Source organism: Corticium candelabrum, chromosome 11, assembly GCF_963422355.1.
Source record: "Corticium candelabrum chromosome 11, ooCorCand1.1, whole genome shotgun sequence".
NCBI lineage: Eukaryota > Metazoa > Porifera > Homoscleromorpha > Homosclerophorida > Plakinidae > Corticium > Corticium candelabrum.
Genome location: NC_085095.1, coordinates 7,997,349 through 8,016,144, shown reverse-complemented (window position 1 = coordinate 8,016,144; position 18,796 = coordinate 7,997,349). Strand labels below are relative to the sequence as shown.

Here is an 18,796-nt window from a genome sequence, read left to right as displayed (position 1 = left end):
AATCATGTGATCAAACTTTTGTTCACAACATTTCATGGCACATGCAATGCTGTCCACGTTGTCCTGTCCCTAATCAACCTTAATTAATTACAAACGACAGACCACAGAAAGACATTGAAGAAGAAGACGTTTCCATCCTAATCACAGCCTTCCTGTGTGTGTGACACACACACACAAACAAACAAACAAACAACTGATTCAAATGGAAATTATACACTACAGCAAGGCTATAAAAGAAAGTAAGCTATGTAATACATACAAGCAAAAGCATGAACTACCTATCGTTCAACTACAATACAAACTCGTCGTTTTCGTTTTCATTTAACGAGAGGTCTCTTGTGTGGCGTATCGTCTGAACAGCTCATTGCTTTGTACTTCTCTACTTCAGCCATGTACGCCTTCCACGCACTCGACTTGTCACTGTGATCCTGTCACGATTGGCGACACTCCAACTGATTAGCTAATGACCAATAATACTAACCGGGGGTGGGAGGGGCATCCCCACCCATCCCCACTAAGTAAAATCCTTACATCCTCTTCTTGTTCTTTCTTCTTCTTTGGTGGTCGCGGCTTTGATTTCATCAACGCCTTCCGCTTCCCCTAGTGAAAATTCACTCGCGCATAAGTTGACAATTCGCCTCCAACGACATCATTATGTATCAACCGTTCAACTCGCTTCACTCGCACAAAACTGGCAGTCAGAGACCCTCATTACCTTCATCTGTCCCATGTAGCCAGCTATGAATCTCTCCGCTTCCCGTTCTTTCTCTTCGTCGTCGCTCTTGGTCGTTTTCTCCGCTTTTTCGTCACGTTTCCCGCTCTCATCTTTGCTTTTCGTTTTCTCTTCGTTTTCCATCGACTTCCGAAACTGGTCTAAGAAGCTGCCGTCATTTGCAAAACTGTTAGAGGCAACGGCCTCCTCTTCTACGTCTGCGGGCTCTTCAACGTCTCTCCTTCTTCCACTCATGAAAAACAATGGCGAACAATACGGGAACCGAGACAACAATATACGGGTAGTCAAATCAGACATAACCTCGCATAACAGACTTTTGTTTGTGCGAACAATGTCAGCTTACTGAAAGCCCGATGTGAGTAGAACGTTGGCTATAATATTCTGTCCTTTAGTCTGGTTAAAATAACATAACATTCCTGATAAAACAAACTTTTTAATATTACAAACAGTCAAGTCTTTTATCTGGCTAAATCTGGCATCCAAAATTGTATATACAATGTAGACATTATATACAATGTATTCATCTATTCCTAAGATCTACATTTCCTAAGACGTTGTTTGCACGCACAATGTTTAATGGGACTCCGAGGACATCTTTGTGATGCATATCCTCACAGTTCTGTGTCGCCGCTTTGTCTTCAAAGTGTCACCGCTTTGTCTCTCCGCTGTCATGTCTACATCCAACAAATACGACACTTGTAAATACGACAAACCGCTTGTAACACGAACGGACGCGGCCAAAGTGGCGAAACTTTACTTTCCATTTGCGACAGTCGATGAGAAATCGATCAGAGAAATGGACAGTTATGATGACCGCAATTTCTACATTGAGGGCGTTCTAGACGACAAAAGTGGTCGGAAAAGAAAACAGTTTACGTTGAAAGTGACCAACAGAAAGGAATCTGAGGACACTGAGATGCTTGTGGCTCAGAATGACTTCATGCTTCACTTGCGGGCGGGTGGGTTTGCTGTTCCAGAGCCTGTACAAGCTAGGAACGGAGAGTATATTGTTTTGCATTCTGTTGCTCATCATAAGAAGGACGAGGAGTTGAAGTATGCTGTACGATTGCTGACTTATCTCACAGGGCAACTGCTGGTGGAGGTGACACAGACTCCGTCTCTCTTCTTTGAATTGGGAAAAACTATTGGGAAGATGAGCATCCATCTCAATGTCAGACATACTGATAAATGACGTGACTAACTTATTGTATTGACTGTCCTCCAAAAATCGAGTAATGGGAGCTTCCAGTGGAGGTCCAGTAGCACCTAGTTGGTGGCTTGGCACCTGGCCCACTGGGTCATGGTTTGAGTCTGACCTTTGTGGGCTTCTTCATGTGGCAATGATGGGTTCTCACTGCTGGAGCTTGAGGGTTTTTTCTGTAGAGTTTCTTTTCTTCTTTTTCGGAGGTCCTCAAAAGGGTACACATACACTACACTGACATGCAGGGACTTGGATGGAGACATACATGTACCAGAGTTGCCACCCTGGAAGACTGGCAACTAGCTGAAACTAGGGTTCATGCTGTAGAGTACGGTGTATCACAGAACGACTATAAAGCAAATAGTGTTGAGCATTTCTAGTAGGGCCTTTATATCCTGTTGAGTATACTAAATGAGTTAGCTTACTGACATGCTATAATGTAGTCTAAACGTCTTTAGATAATAGGTTAAAAACTTGTTTAAATATAACAAATAATATGCTGCCATAAAATCACCCCGGGCTATTTTCCTTTATTGTGTTCATGTTTTTGTAGGACTTCCCGAGACATTCAGCGCTTGACAATCGTGAATATCACTGGAACTTGGGAACGAGTTTGCTCACATGCAGGAAATATGTCCATGCAATCAGTGATAAACCTCAACGGCAGCTGGTCACAGAAGTGATGGATGAGTTCGAGTCTCGAGCTCTTCCAGTTTTGAAAACTCTTGACATGGACTACATCCACGGCGACCTCAATGATTACAACATTCTCTTAAGTGAACCAGACAGAGCAGGACAACGACATGTGTCCGGTATTTTAGACTATGGAGACATCGTGTTGAGCTACCGAGTCGTTGATATTGCTATAGCAATGGCTTACGCCACAATTGGCAAAGAAGACGGGCTACGAGTGGCAAGTCGTCATATCCTGGCTGGTTATCAGGAGATTCATCCATTGAGCAACAAAGAGCTGGACATTCTCTATTATCTTGTTGCAGGAAGGTTGTGCCAGACGTGTGTATTTGGTAGTTATTACTACAGCCTCGATCCAACAAATGACTACCTCCTGGCGAGTGCAGTCCCTGGATGGAAGGCATTGGAAGATGTATGGAGTCAACCAAAAGACGACATTATCAGAATGTTTAGAGATGTATGTAAAACATCATGAAGTTTACAGATCTATGAAGGGAAGAGGACAACCTTATTTGACTGACGATTGTGCTGCAGGTAGCTTATATGGTAACTCACATTCACTTGTGATATTTTCCGAGTCTTGAAATTAAATTTTTAATTTGTGAAAATATTATGTTGCAATGCATTTCAAGTGTGGTGCATGTGAGTGTAGTATATGTATACAACTTCATAGTGAGGTATGGCCTTCGAGGACCATGCTTCTTAACTTAAAATTTTATAATAAAATAAAATAAAATTAAACAAAAAGCGAAGCACGTAAGTAAAGGATCAATCTAAGGCTCTATTAGAGTTCTCGTAAAACAGCGTTGGAAAAGGACCCGCGTACCAAAGGTCTGGCCACGCGAGTCAACCCTAGTGCGCTACAGGTTACCGTGCGCTACATGTACCGTTTCCTATTGGTACAGTACATCACAGACCCGCGAAACAGTCGGCCACGCCTAGCAGAATGTCTGCGAGCAGTTGTGATAGCGAAACGTTCGACAGAGCAGTTGTAACGCGCATCGATGCTGCTCAATTAGCAAGAACGTTCTTCCCACTGCTTAGTGTGGACGAGACTCTGATATCAGAGATGGACGGTTATGATGACCGCAATTTTCGTATCGAAGGCGTCCGAGAGACAGACGGCGACGGCGCGTCGAGTAGAGAAGTGTTTGTGATGAAAGTCACCAACAGAAAAGAATCAGTAAATGTTGATTTGATTGACGCACAGAATGACTTTATGTCGCATCTTCGATCCCGAGGGTTGCCTTGCCCTCGGCCGCTGCTGACCAGGGAAGGTGACTTGAGGGTGCTTCATGCCATCCCTCATCCTGATTGTACTGAGGGTGACCCTGTGTATGCAATAAGGCTGTTGACGTTTCTTAGTGGAGAGTTGCTGGCTGATGTGGAGCAAACTGATGTGGTGCTGAGGCATGTTGGAGAAGTTATTGGAAATATTAGTGTTCACTTGAAGGTGAGTTCATGTGTGTGTGTGTGTGTGTGTGTGTGTGTGTGTGTGTGTGTGTGTGTGTGTGTGTCCATTTGGTGGTCAGCATTCCCCTTACTGTTTCTAGGATTTTCCACGACATAAAGCTGTTGACGAACGAAACTATCTATGGAACCTTGCCCCAAACCTCACCCTAACCAGACCATACATCCCAGCCGTTGACACCAAACAAAAACGCCAGTTAGTCACAGAAGTGATCGATGCATTCGAGTCACACGTTCTTCCAGTGCTGAAAACTCTTCCCATGAACTACATTCATGGTGACCTCAATGACCGTAACATCTTAATGGGCAAAGCAGATGAAGCAGGACAACGACATGTGTCGGGTATCATCGACTATGGAGATATTGTGTTGAGCTATCGAGTCGCTGATATTGCAATAGCAATGGCATACGCTGCGATCGGAAAGAAAAACGGTTTGAAACTCGTAAGTCGTCACATCCTGGCCGGATATCACAATGTCCATCCACTCAGTGCCCAAGAGCTGGACATTCTCTATTACCTCATCACTGGACGTTTATGTCAGACGTGTGTGCTCAGCAGTTTCTATTACAGTCTCCATCCAACTAATGATTATCTCCTCGTACATGCACGGCCAGCATGGGAGACGTTGCAGGAAATATGGAGTCAACAAAAAGAAGACGTTGATGGCATGCTGAGAGATGCATACACATAACTCACAGACAATTGGCAGTCAACCAATGTGTAATGTTTTTTTTGATATCTCTGTGTGTCGGTTGCATGTTTGTTTGGTGATCAGACACTCATAATGCTCAATATAATCCACATTGTCATGATTGTGACTATGCAATGTCAACGAAGGTCAACTGATGGATGCATTGCAATGATCTAAGTGCACAGACATGATTTAGACCTTCACAACTGGATAACATGTGATTGACCCACTACTGACTGCATGACTCATACTCTATTATTGCCATCACAATAATATTTGTGTACATTACTGTTGTACAGTACTAGTGATCGTATGAGAGAAGATTTGGTAGTAAGTATTATTTGCCTTATGTTCAATATACAGATGTCTGTGGTCTTGTATGTAAGTTCATAATGGTATGACAATACCCTAAAAATAAGATGACAACAACAAGTGGCTATTTGTTTGTGCACGTATTTTCACACACACACACACACACACACACACACACACACACACACACACACACACACACACACACACACACACACACACACACACAAGCGACACGATCTAACAACATTCCTCCTAGACGTTACTCATAGTTGATTGATTATCTTACCTGTTGTTTGAGTTGCTGCAAAACATTCAATATAATATCAAGTTCTTCGCGAAATCTCTCGACCTGTTGGTTTTTCAGCTCAAGCTCTTGCCTCAAGTAAACCTTACAGAGGAAATTCAAAGTTGTATGATTTATTGTGTATCAATGGTAGAGATGAATTACATTTGCTTGGTCTGTTTCCACTCCTGCAGTTTGCTGATTTCTGAAGATGATTTTACGTAGTTCTTCTTCACGTTGTGAATGCCTTATATTAAGTGAGAAATCAACAGACAGACAGACAACATATGGCCGTTTGTTTGTGAGTGTGTGTGCTTGCGTGCGTGTGTGTGTGTGTGTGTGTGTGTGTGTGTGCGTGTGTGTGTGTGTGTGTGTGTGTGTGTGTGTGTGTGTGTGTGTGCAGTGTGTGTGTGTGTGTGTGTGTGTGTGTGTGTGTGTGTGTGTGTGTGTGTGTGTGTGTGTGTGTGTGTGTGTGTGCAGTGTGTGTGTGTACATTTAGTTGGGGGTAACACAACTCACTTCTGTTCCATACTTGTAATCTTTGATGCTAAGACTTCATAATGCCTCCTTTCCTACTCATAACATTACAACTCAAGTTGATCTACTACCTCCACATAAAGGACAAATACACACAGGTGTGTGGTGATCTTGTGCATCAGTCAGCTCTCTGTGAAGTCGTTCAACTTGCTGCTTCAGTTTCTCCTCTCGAACACGAGCAGCAGCTAACATGCTCGTGCTGTCAGGAGACGACGCAAACTGCTTCTGAAAATGACGAATCACCATCTACAACCACACAGCAAGTCACCTCACAACAAATAGAAATAAACAAATGAGTGTGATAAACATAGAGAGTGAAGACAGCCAGACAAGGTGACAGACAAATTGCAAAGCTGTTGTACCTCTTGGGCTGAGACTTTGGCTTTCAACCTCTCAAGCTCTGAGTCTGATGCTGCAACAAGTGATTTAGCTTTTTCTGCTTCCAGTTGCTTTTGAAATCTGGATTTTTCAGCTTTAATCTGAACAAGTGGTTTGATTTTACACACACACACATACACACACACACACACACACACACACACACACACACACACACACACACACACACACACACACACACAGTGTACCTTTTCGTCTGCTGCTTCTGTTGCTTCTCTTAGTCGAGCTGCAGCTTCAGCCGCTTGTGCATTTAGTTGAACTCGCTGATGCTCCAAATCAAGTTGCAGATGAGAGACCTGAAACGCAACAATTCAATCACACGTGTGTACAAATGGTTAGATAATTATCATATACATGTACTGGTGAGAGATCAAACATGCACAACATCATGATTCATGCAATTTGAGTGTGTGTGTGTGTGTGTGTGTGTGTGTGTGTGTGTGTGTGTGTGTGTGTGTGTGTGTGTGTGTGTGTGTGTACACGTGTAGCAACCATAATCAACAGAGACAAGCACAACAAATAAAAGATCTGGACATGCAATCTCAGACATGCAGTTAGGCAATCTGCAAATCAGACAGAAAATGTGGATGTTGATCACACAGCATTCTATACTTCATGTCACCCACAAACCACAGCACACAATAAAATGGCAACAGGCAGGCAGACAGACAGACAAACAGACAGACAGACAGACAGACAGACAGACAGACAGACAAAGACATTTGGACAGACATATGGACAGACAAACAAACCCGTAAAAATTAAAACACAATAGACAAACAAACAACCAAATCAACTAATAAACAAACACTAAACAAACCTATTCATCCTACAGTGTAAAACAAATCAACAACAACCAACTATCAGTCGGAACAATTACCTGCTGTTTCAACCGTCGACTCTCCTCAACCAACCTACGAGACTCATCACCGAAAACTCTAGCATCATAACCTCTCTCCTCGTGCTCACACGATCCATCCCTCCTCGCTCCCTCTCGCCTCCCCACCTCAACAAGCAACTGATTCCTATCCATTTCCAGCTTTGCATTCGCCTCTTTCAATGCCCCCACCTCCTCACGAGTGTCCCTCAATGCATCAGTCAACACACCGACGTCTTCTGCAGTCACATCCACAACATCGTTTCCTTTCACTTTTGGATCAACAACAAGCCTTCGTCGCGCCTTCCTTCTCACAACCGTTTGGTCATCGTTCGTTTTCCCTTGCTTTAGTTGCACCTTCAATGCGTTGTTCTCACTCTGTAGCTGCTCGACGCGAGCCTGGTTAGTCAACTGGACGTTCCTTAACTCTTTTTCTAATGCTTGAACTGTCGTGTGAGGATGAGTGTTGCCAGGAGTACGAGACGCAGACTGGAAATTGTGTAGTCGCTGAGTGAGGTTAGCGATTTGTCCCTCGTATTCCATGTGTAAGTTGTTGTGCTTTTGTTGTATTGATCTCAACCTTCGCTCCCATTCTTCATCGTTTGCTGAGAGTTGACTTTCTAGGGTGCGAACTTTCTGTTCGAGAAAGATTGTTGAGTGTTTGGGTGACGAGTTGGAGAGTGTTTGTTGTTCGGATTTTGTGCTTGCTGTCTCAGAGGATACGTTGGCGGCGTAAATAAGAGCAGGAAGGGAGTTGGGATGACGACGACGAATGACTTGGTCCATCTCACGAACCTGCAAATAAAATGGAAGAAGTTGTAGCGTGGCATAACACTGACATTCATTTTGCCTATTTTTCTAGTCAGTTGGTTTGTCTGTTTGTCTGTCTGTCTGTCTGTCTGTCTGTTTGTCTGCCTGTCTGTCCATCCGCCTGTCTGTTTGTCTGTCTGTCTGTACATCTGCCTGTCTGTCCATCCGTCTGTCTGTCTGTTTGTCTGTCTGTCCTTCTGTCTGTCTGTCCGTCCATCTGTCTGTCTGTTTGTCTATCTGTCTCTGTACATCTGCCTGTCTGTCCATTCGTCTGTCTGTCAGTCCATTCGTCTGTCTGTCTGTCTATTCATCTGTCTGTCTGTACCTCTGTCTCTCTGTCTGTCTGTCTGTCTGTCTGTACATCTGTCTGTATGTCTGTCCATCTGTCTCTCTGTCTGTCCATCCATCTGTCTGTCCGTCCATCTTTCTGTCTTTTTCATACATTTTCATACATAAAAGCTATAGTCAGCCAATCCACACAGCCCACCTGTCTCTCTAAATCCTGTATCCTCCTCGCATCAGCCTGTCTCTCTTTATCTTTCCGTCTCGTCCTATCACTCGCTTCCTTTCCTTCACACTTTGCACTCTGCAACGCTGCACGCATTCTCTCCAAATCCACCTCGTATCTCCTGATCTTTTCAGCATCTTTGTCCAACAGCTCCTGATTCTCTACATACCATCTCAACTGCCGTTTCATCGCTGCAACTTCCTTTTCATGGGACACGTGCATACTCTCAATTCTCTGTTCTACTGCCTGCAAGGATGCATCTGAAATTGTTTTCTGTTGAGAGAGTTTTTGATTGAGTTGATCACTGGTTGCTGCCATTTCTAGTTTTAGAGCAGACAAACTCTCTTCAAGCATGCGATTTACCTGAAGTACAAGAAATGAATCAATAGCTGAGAGTTGATTGTGACAGAGAGAAGACAAATGTGTTTACATATCTAGTACATCATGTACGTGTATGTCTATAGGATAAAGAAGAAACAAATAAAACAACAAACAAGCAATAAAGACAATAGACAAACAACAAACAAAACAAAAAGACAATAGACAAACAAACAAGCAAACAAACAAACAAATAAAAAGACAAATAGACAAACAAACAAACAAAAAGACAAATAAACAAACAAACAAACAAAAACCATAGACAAACAAACAAACAAACAAAAAAAGAAAAATAGACAAACATACAAAAAGACAGACAAATAAACAAACAAATAAAACAAAAAGACAAATACAACAACAAACAAAAAGACATGCAGACAAACAAGCAGACAAACAATCAAATGTATTAACAGCAACCAATAAAATAGACAGACACAACTAGATGACCAAGCCAGCAAACAAACAACAAACAAAACACACAAAAACAAAAAACAAAAACAAATGCACACAAACAAACACACAAACAAACAAAAAATAAATAAATACACAACAAACACACAAACAAACAAATAAATACACAGCCAAACAAACACAAACAAAAAATAAATACACAAACAAACAAACAAATAAATACACAAACAAACAACACAAGCAAACAAACAAACAAACAGCCAAACAAACACAAACAAAGAAACATGGTCACACTGTCTTCAAAAGGAATTTACATTCTGTCGTGTGTGTGTGTGTGTGTGTGTGTGTGTGTGTGTGTGTGTGTGTGTGTGTGTGTGTGTGTGTGTGTGTGTGCTGATTCCAGTCTGTGAACATAAAGCTCACACACCATGCGTATTCCAATCCCACACTGCCCCACTATACATCCTTCTTACCTCTTTCCCTTCACTAACTTCACCTCTCAATTGCTCTTCTGTCTGTTTGGCATCGTGAAGCTGATGTTCCAGTTCATGTATTCGAGCTGCTCCTAAAGCAGCACTGCCTTCAGGTGGCTGCCGACCAGTAATGGCCCCAACAGCGAGAAGCTCCTGTTCACGTCGTTCCAGCTTGGACCTGCCATTGAATACAAAAGGCAATACTGCGTCTAAGTATAGCCATTCAAAGAGCAATGACTAAAGTGATTGTCTCCCTGTCTGTCTGTCTATCTATACTTCGAGTTGTCCATCTGATTACCATGTGTCTGTCTGTCTGTCTGTCTGTCTGTCTATACTTTGAGTTGTCCACCTGATTACCATGTGTTTGTCTGTCAGTTTTCTGTCTGTCTGTCTATCTTTCATTTATTTTCAACATCAGTACTACCATGGGTCAAGTTACACAAGTCAAATTAACGGAAACAAAGTTGTAGTGAATAAGTATCTCTAATATAGTCCATGTTCTTCATTTGACGGCTAATCTTCTTTGACAAACTTTAGCATTACATGATTGCAGAGCAACTGATAAGCATCGCCTCCAATAATTCTTGAACTGGCCACCATTTTTCTTGCCAGATTCGTCAGCCAATTTCTCAGACAGTTGATGGAGATACGTGTGAGCTTCCCAGCCGCAACGCCCAGTGTTCCAGTACTAAGGGAATGGTACTTGCGTGTCCTCCTGCTGCTAGTATCTTGTCCTTATACTTCTTCTCTTTCAATTCTTCTCTGGCTTAAGCTGCAAACCCATCTTGCTCTGCTGCTCTTTCAATTATATCTTGATTCCAAGGATCTGTCTGTCTGTCTGTCTGTCTGTCTGTCTGTCTGTCTGTCTGTCTGCTTGCCTGCCTGTCTCTGTCTGCCTGTCTCTGTCTGCCTGTCTGTTCTGTCTGTCTGTCTGTCTGTCTGTCTGTCTGTCTGTCTGTCTGTCTGTCTGTCTGTCAATACATACATTTCTTATACAAGACATTATTACAGTCTACGCTAAAATCAGCAAGTTCTAAGAGAACTAGGACCCAAGAAGTCCCTAACTACGACTAAGAGTCAAACAGTTGACAATAAGCTAACAGAGTTACTAATGACACCAACTGAGTCACCACTATACTGGACTCTACTCATCTTCTCCAGTAACACTCTTGCATTGCACTGCTGCATCACAATTGAGAATCGCGTCCTCCAGTAGTTCTTAAACTCGTCCTGTCTGCACTCAGTTGTCCATGTTGCTGTTGATAAGAGCTGGTTGAGATATTTTCGGGCCTCTTGTCTGTCTGTCTTTCTGTCCATTCATCTGTCCATCTGATTTGTAATTCCATCTGTCTGTCCATGTATTGTCTATCCATCTGTTTATCTTCCCCACAAGTTTGTCTCCCTATTTGTCAGTCTATTCTATGTTACTACCTATCCCTAACATTTCACACCTAACAGAGACAAGTTCAGCTGCTTGACGTTGATTCTCAGTAAACAGATGACTCTCGACCGCTTTCATCTTCGTTTGCTGATCTTTCACTTCCTTGTAAAGACGTTCATTTTCCTACACAACACATACACATTGCACCATGAAACCTAACAATACAGTACATAACAGCTAGTTGTTATCAATACATAATTTCTATACAATTTGACAAATTAAGTCAGAGCTGTCTGTCTGTCTGTCTGTCTGTCTCTTGATCTGTTTCTTGGTCTGTCTGTTTGTCTGTCTGCCTGTCTGTCTGTCTGTCTGTCTATCTGTCTGTCTGTCAGTCACTTGATCTGTCTATCTGTCTGTCTGTCCATCTGTCCTTATGACAAGACACAGCATTGCAATGTCTGTCTTTGTTCATCTACTAAACTCTACCAGCTGGTATCCTTGTATCAAGCCTTCCTGCTCCTTTAACTCTCTCTCCAGTCTCTCCAACTCTAACTGATGATCGCCCTCCACTAACCGTTTGTCTTGATGTTCCTGCTCTGTGGCTCTCAACTGTAACATCAAAATTCCTCAATCACAAACCATCTGCAAATAATCGTGTATTTCTACGTCCCACCAACATGTTACCCAAAATGTGAGGCAACCACATGGACTAATAGAGTGTGAAACATGCAACATACACCATGGCTGTATGGTGGGTGTAATATATAACGATAAAAAACTTTCATTACTACCTCAGACTTTGACAAGCTGAAATTGTACAGACTTACAAAATGACAGTGCACACACTTGTGTGCACACTTGTGTGCAGACAGACAGACAGACAGACAGACACAGACACAGACACAGACACAGACACAGACACACACACACACACACACACACACACACACACACACACACACACACACACACACACACCATCCAATTGCGTAAACATAACAGAAGCAAGTATCATACATGCACAGCCTAAATAACGCCCATTCAATAACCTCATCCATTACAACATCTACATCATGATGTACACTGACCTTGGCTTGTAGAATAAATACTTCTTGCTGGAGTCTTCGTCTCTCTTCGTCGTGTTGTTGCTTCATTTCGGCTGCTCGTTCTCTCCAATGCTTCTCTCTTTCATCAGCTTCTGATTGCAGTCGATCACATCGTTTGCACTGATTGACTTCATCAAGTTTGACGTCTTTCCCTCCAACAGCGGTAAATGGTTTTCCCGCTGATGATTCGTGTGCGTTTCTCTCATCTGTTGTAGATGTCCACGTTCTCTATGAGATATAGCAAACGACCAACAATACACAAACACACAATCACAAATGCAATAAAATCTGTTTAAGTGTGGAAAATGCTGTACAACGATGCACACACACCCACACAAACAAACAAACACACAAAAACACACAAACAAACAAACACACACATCCAAACAAATCTACACATTCAAACAAACAAACACACACATTCAAACAAACACACATCCAAACAAACAAACACACACACATGTACACACACACACACACACACACACACACACACACACACACACACACACACACACACACACACACAAACACACACACACACACGCACACGCACATGCCTGCATAGACATGCACACCACACGAAGGTTTGTGTAACTACAGCCCTGCTACACTCACCATAGCAACCGAACTTGCAGTGCCCGGTGCCTGCTCCACAAACTGATGAAGATATGATGCAAATGAGTCAACAGACGCTGCAAGCTGTACAGCATCCACATTCCCCACTGACGTCTCAACATCCATCAAACGCTCTCTCACACCCACATCACTCCCTACTGCTTTCCCTAATTGAATTCCTTCAAGTGTATGAGTCTGTCTCAACGTATGAGAGGATGACGCCATTTTAGTATCACCAGCTGACACTTTGCCGGATCCTCCTGCTCCCCAACCATAACGTAAGTCAGTACTGGCAGTTGATTTTAAATACCCCGGCTCCTCCTTCTTCTTCACAACTCTCGATTTCATGGGCATTTGACTGACTCGTGGACTTAAATTGCTGAACTTTGCGGCGAGTGGTTTCTTCTTTTGAATCTTTTTCTTCGTTGAATTCACGACACGTTGAAGTTCTGTCTCAACTTTCTTTACATCGGCCACAATGGCTTCGACCTCAGCATCAGCTAACGCTTTCTGAGCAACAGTAGGTGAAAGTTGTGGTGAGAATGGAGTCGCAGGTGAAAGGTCAAACCCTCGAGGATCGTCACGTATCGTGTCAAGAGGCGAGAAATCAAACTTCCTTTCTTCAATTTGTGATTTGTCAGGTGAGCCAATTCGTGATGTTTCTTCACTGTTGGCTTGCCGGTCAATAGAAACTTGAGATGTCAACGACTCGTTGCTTTCCCGGGAGTCGTCTCGTTTGATTTGAATTTGATAATCTCTTTTCTGGCTGTGAGCTGCCCCTAATGCTATCACATCTGCAGACACATTGTGCATTTGAGCTAACGTTAGTAAGCTGCCTGACTCACTAATCTTTTCAACCGTGCCTCCACCGGCACCTTCAATGATAAGACCTGATAGAGACACGTCAATACGATCATCACGATCATCGCATTCCCCTCCTATAAGAGGCAACCCGGCTGCTTTCAGTGCAGCTTGAAGTTCCTCCATTGCAATCTGTTGTGAGTCGTTCCCACTCAGTTCTTCATCTTCTTTCCTACTGAGATGTTCGTCGTCTTCACTGCTGTCATCATCATCGTCTGACCTCACTTGTCTAATCTCTACTGAATCAATAACTTCTGGTACTTGTTGAGATAATGGTGGACTATCACTGGCTCGTACTGGTGACAATTCGAAACCACGTTTCTCTGGTTGCATGCCGACTAAGTTGTCTGTGTTTGGTGACGCATGCTGCATGGCATCCAACACAACTGAAAGGTACAACGTGTGGTGGTACTATGGGATAAACGGAAGTTGGTGGAAAGACAATACCTTTAGTGAATTTGTCTCGACCGATCACTGAGTCAAGCTAAAAGAGTAAACAATCAGATAGAAAAAAATGTAATTAAAATTATTAGAAGAAAGAAATGCACAATGTCTGTTTAAATTTCTGAATGTTACACACACACACACACACACACACACACACACACACACACACACACACACACACACACACACACACACACATATGCACATGCACGCATGCACACACATGCACACACACACACATGCACACACGCACGCACGCACACAGGCACGCATGCACATACACACAGCCAAAAATTAGTTTTCAAGTTTTCTTAATCAAAACCATATCCCAACGTCTGTTACATTCACATCACTGTCAGATGTCACATTGTCAAGTCTCTTGTTCATAAACAATTTCATGCGTGTCTAAGCAGATGTTACTGAGTAACCACAACGTGGATTGTGTCCTTTTATTTGTGGCTAGCTGTTAGACACTTACCTGTGCTAACTTGCCTGTAGTCTTCCACAGAGACTGGGCTGCAACCACAAACACAAAGGTGATCATAGAAGACAATATGAGAATCAGTTTAGAACTACAACCAAGTAGCTACAGTTTGTAAGTTCTTTTCTCTCAGTTTGTTTACATGTGCACGTTAGACGTGTGCGTGCGTGTGTGTGTGTGTGTGTGTGTGCGTGTGTGTGTGTGTGTGTGTGTGTGTGTGTGTGTGTGTGTGTGTGTGACGATACAATAGCAAATGCACTAAACTTGCTGTACAAATCACCATACCAACATCAGGTGTCTCTGAGCTTCTCTCTCCACTATCCTCATGTTGCTTACCATCACCTTCTGTTACCTTCTCATTGTCTGATGTCTGACCATTGCATGATTTGTCGCTGATTTCACTGCCATCTTTGCTGCTAACTTTACGAGAAGAAGAACTACAATGACTACTAGATGAGCTGCTACTGCTGCTTGATGAAGACGATGACGATTTGCCACTGCGTTTAAGAGAGTTACTAGAAGCTTCATCAGCATCTGTAAAGACGACAAAAGTTGATTAAGTATGCAAACATATCTGTTTGTCTGTGTACGTGTCTGTCTATCTGTTTGTCTGTCTATGTGTCTGTCTATGTGTTTGCCAATCTGTTTGTCTGTCTATGTGTTTGTCTGTCTATGTGTTTGTCTGTCTATGTGTCTGTCTATCTGTTTGTCTATCTATGTGTCTGTCTATCTGTTTGTTTGTCTATGTGTCTGTCTATCTGTTTATCTGTTTGTCTGTCTGTATGTCTGTCTATCTGTTTGTCTGTCTACATGTTTGTCTATGTGTCTACCAATCTGTTTGTCTGTCTATGTGTTTGTCTATCCGTTTGTCTGTGTCTGTCTGTCTATCTGTTTGTCTGTCTATGTGTCTGTCTATCTGTTTGTCTGTCTATGTGTCTGTCTATCTGTTTGTCTATCTATGTGTCTGTCTATCTGTTTGTTTGTCTATGTGTCTGTCTATCTGTTTATCTGTTTGTCTGTCTGTATGTCTGTCTATCTGTTTGTCTGTCTACATGTTTGTCTATGTGTCTACCAATCTGTTTGTCTGTCTATGTGTTTGTCTATCCGTTTGTCTGTGTCTGTGTCTGTCTATCTGTTTGTCTGTCTATGTGTCTGTCTATCTGTTTGTCTGTCTATGTGTCTGTCTATCTGTTTGTTTGTCTATGTGTCTGTCTATATGTTTGTTTGTCTATGTGTCTGTCTATCTGTTTGTCTGTCTATGTGTCTGTCTATGTGTCTGCCAATCTGTTTGTCTGTATATGTGTCTGTCTATCTGTTTGTCTGTCTATGTGTCTGTCTATCTGTTTGTTTGTCTATGTGTCTGCCAATCTGTTTGTCTGTCTATGTGTCTGTCTATCTGTTTGTCTGTCTATGTGTCTGTCCATCTGTTTGTTTGTCTATGTGTCTGTCTATCTGTTTGTCTGTCTATTTGTTTGTCTGTCTATATGCATGTCTATCTCTTGCCTGTCTACGTGTGTGTACTTTGTTGCCTGTTTGCATGTCTTTCCATTCGTTTGTCTGTCTGTTTCCTTATCAATTTGTCTGCCTTTCTGTATCACATCACCTTTCTTCCTCAACTGCTCTTCCAGCTCCTTCAACGTCCCTGTTGTTACATTAAGATCCTCATTTCTATTTAGCTCTCCATAGTCTACGGGTGATGAGCGTCCCTCCTCCAACTGAGCAAAGAAACGTTCCTTATCAGCCGCTTCTTCCATCGTGTCTAACCCGTGTTGTAGTGAAACTCCAGACTGAGAGAACTGACTTGGTTTGGATTGAATGAGTGGAGACTGGGCATGCGATGATGCACTAAATGTGTCATTGAAATCATCAGACTGATGAGCAATGGACGGGTCATCAACAGGCTGAACTAATAGAACACACATTTGATATGGTGTTTGTACAGAATGAGATGAGGAGAGACATAAGTTTCACATTATTCCGTGAATGATTGGTTAGCATGTGTGCACACACGGTGGAGTGAGTGGCCAACACGACTAAGCACACACACACACACACACACACACACACACACACACACACACACACACACACACACACACACACACACACAACATGCACACATGCACGAACAACACACACGCACATGCACACACACACACACACACACACACACACACACACACACACACACACACACACACACCTATTATACTGTACCTGCATCTAGACTGTCAGCACTAAAGTCTGATTTTGCTGTTGTCGACTGAAAGGTTGCAGACGTCTTCAATCCAGCTGTCTACAACATATGATAAAGAATAGAACAATCACTTGCCACTACACGTAATTCAAAACTGTGTACTATTGCAGACAAACAGAGAGACTTCCAAAAAAGTAGACAACAAATGGGCAGACAGACAAACAGTGTTTTGTTTGCGGCCTTGGTGGTCGCTGGAAATTCTTTTAGTTTATGATATGTGAATGTTCTAGTGTCGATTTAAGAAAATATACTACCATTGACAAACAGACAAACAGACAGACAAACAAACAGACAAACACACAGACAAACAAACAGACAAACAGACAGACAAACAAACAGACAAACAGACAGACAAACAAACAGACAAACAGACAGACAAACAAACAGACAAACAGACAGACAAACAAACAGACAAACAGACAGACAAACAAACAGACAAACAGACAGACAAACAAACAGACAAACAGACAGACAAACAAACAGACAGACAAACAGACAGACAAACAAACAAAGACAGACAATTAATGACAACAGACAAATAGACAAGCATACAGAAAGACAGACAGACACACAGACAGACAAACAGACAGACACAAAAACAGACAAACAGACAAACAGAAAGACAAACAGATAGGCAGAGAAACCAACAAGCAGGCAGACAAACAAACAGACAAACAAGACAGACAGACAATTAATGACAACAGACAAACAGACAAACAGACATACAAACAGACATATAAACAGACATACAAACAGACATACAAACAGACAGACAAACAAACAAAGACAGACAGACAATTAATGACAACAGACAACAGACAAGCATACAGAAAGGTAGACAGACACATAGACAGACAAAACAGACAGACACAAAAACAGACAAACAGACAACAGAAAGACAAACCGACAGACAGAGAAGCAAACAAACAGACAGACAAACAAACAGACAGACAAAGACAGACAGCCAATAAATTAATGACAACAGACAAACAGACAAGCATACAGAAAGGCAGACAGACACACAGACAGACACAAAAACAGACAAACAGACAAACCAACAGACAGAAAAGCAAACAAACAGACAGACAAACAAACAGACAAACAAAGACAGACAGACAATTAATGACAACAGACAAACAGACAAGCATACAGAAAGACAGACAGACACACAGACAGACAACCCAAAAACAAACATGCAGACAAACAAAAAGACAAACAAACAGACAAACAGACATACAAACAGACAGACAGAGAAATAGACAACAGACAAACAAAAGACAAACAGACAGACAGAGAAACAGACAAATAGACAGACAGAGAAACATACAGACAGAGAAACAGAGAAACAGACAGACAGAGAAACAGACAGATAGAAATTCACAGAATGTATTGATCAATTTACAGAACTGACAGACAACTACACAAATACACAAAACAAATAACTAACCAACTACTTAGACAAACAGACAGACAGACAAACAAACAAACAAACAAACAAACAGGCAAGCTAGCCGACAGAGAAATGAGACACGAAAAGATGCCATTTCCACCATCTTCTTACTTCTTCTAGCTCTTTTTCTCGTACAGGCTTCAGAAAGCTGCGCCTCTCTCCGATCTCCTCGTCATCGTCCCACCAATGTCGACCAACAGTCTTTCCACTCTGTTGTCCGTGTCGCCTGTCTATTGAGACTTCGGGACTGCTTGGTAACGAAGCCGCTAGTGAATCCACATCGGATGAAATAGTCTAGAAACAAGATTTTTATTATTTTAAATTTTGTGATTAAGCAATCTGTGCGTACTTCTTGCAGAAAACGCTCCAAGTCAGAGTCATATCCTTCAGCCATTTAGATCACGCGCTGTAACAT

The 18,796-nt window shown here is 42.3% G+C and overlaps 3 protein-coding genes across 3 annotated transcripts; 1 reads left to right on the top strand and 2 right to left on the bottom strand.

Annotated features, from left to right (window-relative positions):
- Window positions 1-114: 114 nt before the first annotated feature.
- Window positions 115-1,000, bottom strand: LOC134186780 (telomerase RNA component interacting RNase-like). The gene is made up of 3 exons (XM_062654834.1): window positions 716-1,000; window positions 532-600; window positions 115-428 (listed from the first exon to the last, which is right to left on the bottom strand). Exons 1-3 carry the CDS (start codon window positions 965-967, stop codon window positions 318-320), a joined length of 432 nt encoding a protein of 143 aa, XP_062510818.1. The 5' UTR covers window positions 968-1,000; the 3' UTR covers window positions 115-317.
- Window positions 1,001-1,112: 112 nt separating this feature from the next.
- On the top strand, window positions 1,113-4,896 carry LOC134187284 (uncharacterized). The gene is made up of 4 exons (XM_062655399.1): window positions 1,113-1,904; window positions 2,488-3,100; window positions 3,533-4,080; window positions 4,181-4,896. The coding sequence occupies exons 1-4, from the start codon at window positions 1,335-1,337 to the stop codon at window positions 4,787-4,789; spliced, it is 2,340 nt and encodes a 779-aa protein (XP_062511383.1). The 5' UTR covers window positions 1,113-1,334; the 3' UTR covers window positions 4,790-4,896.
- A 170-nt stretch (window positions 4,897-5,066) lies between these two features.
- On the bottom strand, window positions 5,067-18,775 carry LOC134187283 (centrosomal protein of 162 kDa-like). Its single transcript, XM_062655398.1, has 21 exons — window positions 18,731-18,775; window positions 18,493-18,675; window positions 16,892-16,970; window positions 16,278-16,580; window positions 14,960-15,208; window positions 14,672-14,709; window positions 14,194-14,230; window positions 12,886-14,132; window positions 12,250-12,495; window positions 11,648-11,770; window positions 11,232-11,344; window positions 9,781-9,958; window positions 8,498-8,881; window positions 7,204-7,995; window positions 6,512-6,619; window positions 6,287-6,403; window positions 6,021-6,170; window positions 5,907-5,959; window positions 5,553-5,634; window positions 5,391-5,492; window positions 5,067-5,197 (listed from the first exon to the last, which is right to left on the bottom strand). Exons 1-21 carry the CDS (start codon window positions 18,773-18,775, stop codon window positions 5,177-5,179), a joined length of 4,650 nt encoding a protein of 1,549 aa, XP_062511382.1. The 3' UTR covers window positions 5,067-5,176.
- Between the last annotated feature and the right edge of the window lie 21 nt (window positions 18,776-18,796).

Excerpts from the sequence above, each read along its gene's own strand:
- LOC134186780 (XM_062654834.1), bottom strand. The coding sequence starts at position 967 with ATGAGTGGAAGAAGGAGAGACGTTGAAGAGCCCGCAGACGTAGAAGAG. Across the intron at positions 601-715 it reads GCTACATGGGACAGATGAAG|GGGAAGCGGAAGGCGTTGAT; the intron begins GTAATGAGGGTC and ends AATTTTCACTAG. Across the intron at positions 429-531 it reads AGAAAGAACAAGAAGAGGAT|GATCACAGTGACAAGTCGAG; the intron begins GTAAGGATTTTA and ends CAATCGTGACAG.
- LOC134187284 (XM_062655399.1), top strand. The coding sequence starts at position 1,335 with ATGCATATCCTCACAGTTCTGTGTCGCCGCTTTGTCTTCAAAGTGTCA. Across the intron at positions 1,905-2,487 it reads AGATGAGCATCCATCTCAAT|GACTTCCCGAGACATTCAGC; the intron begins GTCAGACATACT and ends ATGTTTTTGTAG. Across the intron at positions 4,081-4,180 it reads ATATTAGTGTTCACTTGAAG|GATTTTCCACGACATAAAGC; the intron begins GTGAGTTCATGT and ends TACTGTTTCTAG.
- LOC134187283 (XM_062655398.1), bottom strand. The coding sequence starts at position 18,775 with ATGGCTGAAGGATATGACTCTGACTTGGAGCGTTTTCTGCAAGAA. Across the intron at positions 8,882-9,780 it reads AAGTTAGTGAAGGGAAAGAG|GTAAATCGCATGCTTGAAGA; the intron begins GTAAGAAGGATG and ends CTTGTACTTCAG. Across the intron at positions 6,620-7,203 it reads GTCGACGGTTGAAACAGCAG|GTCTCTCATCTGCAACTTGA; the intron begins GTAATTGTTCCG and ends GTTGCGTTTCAG.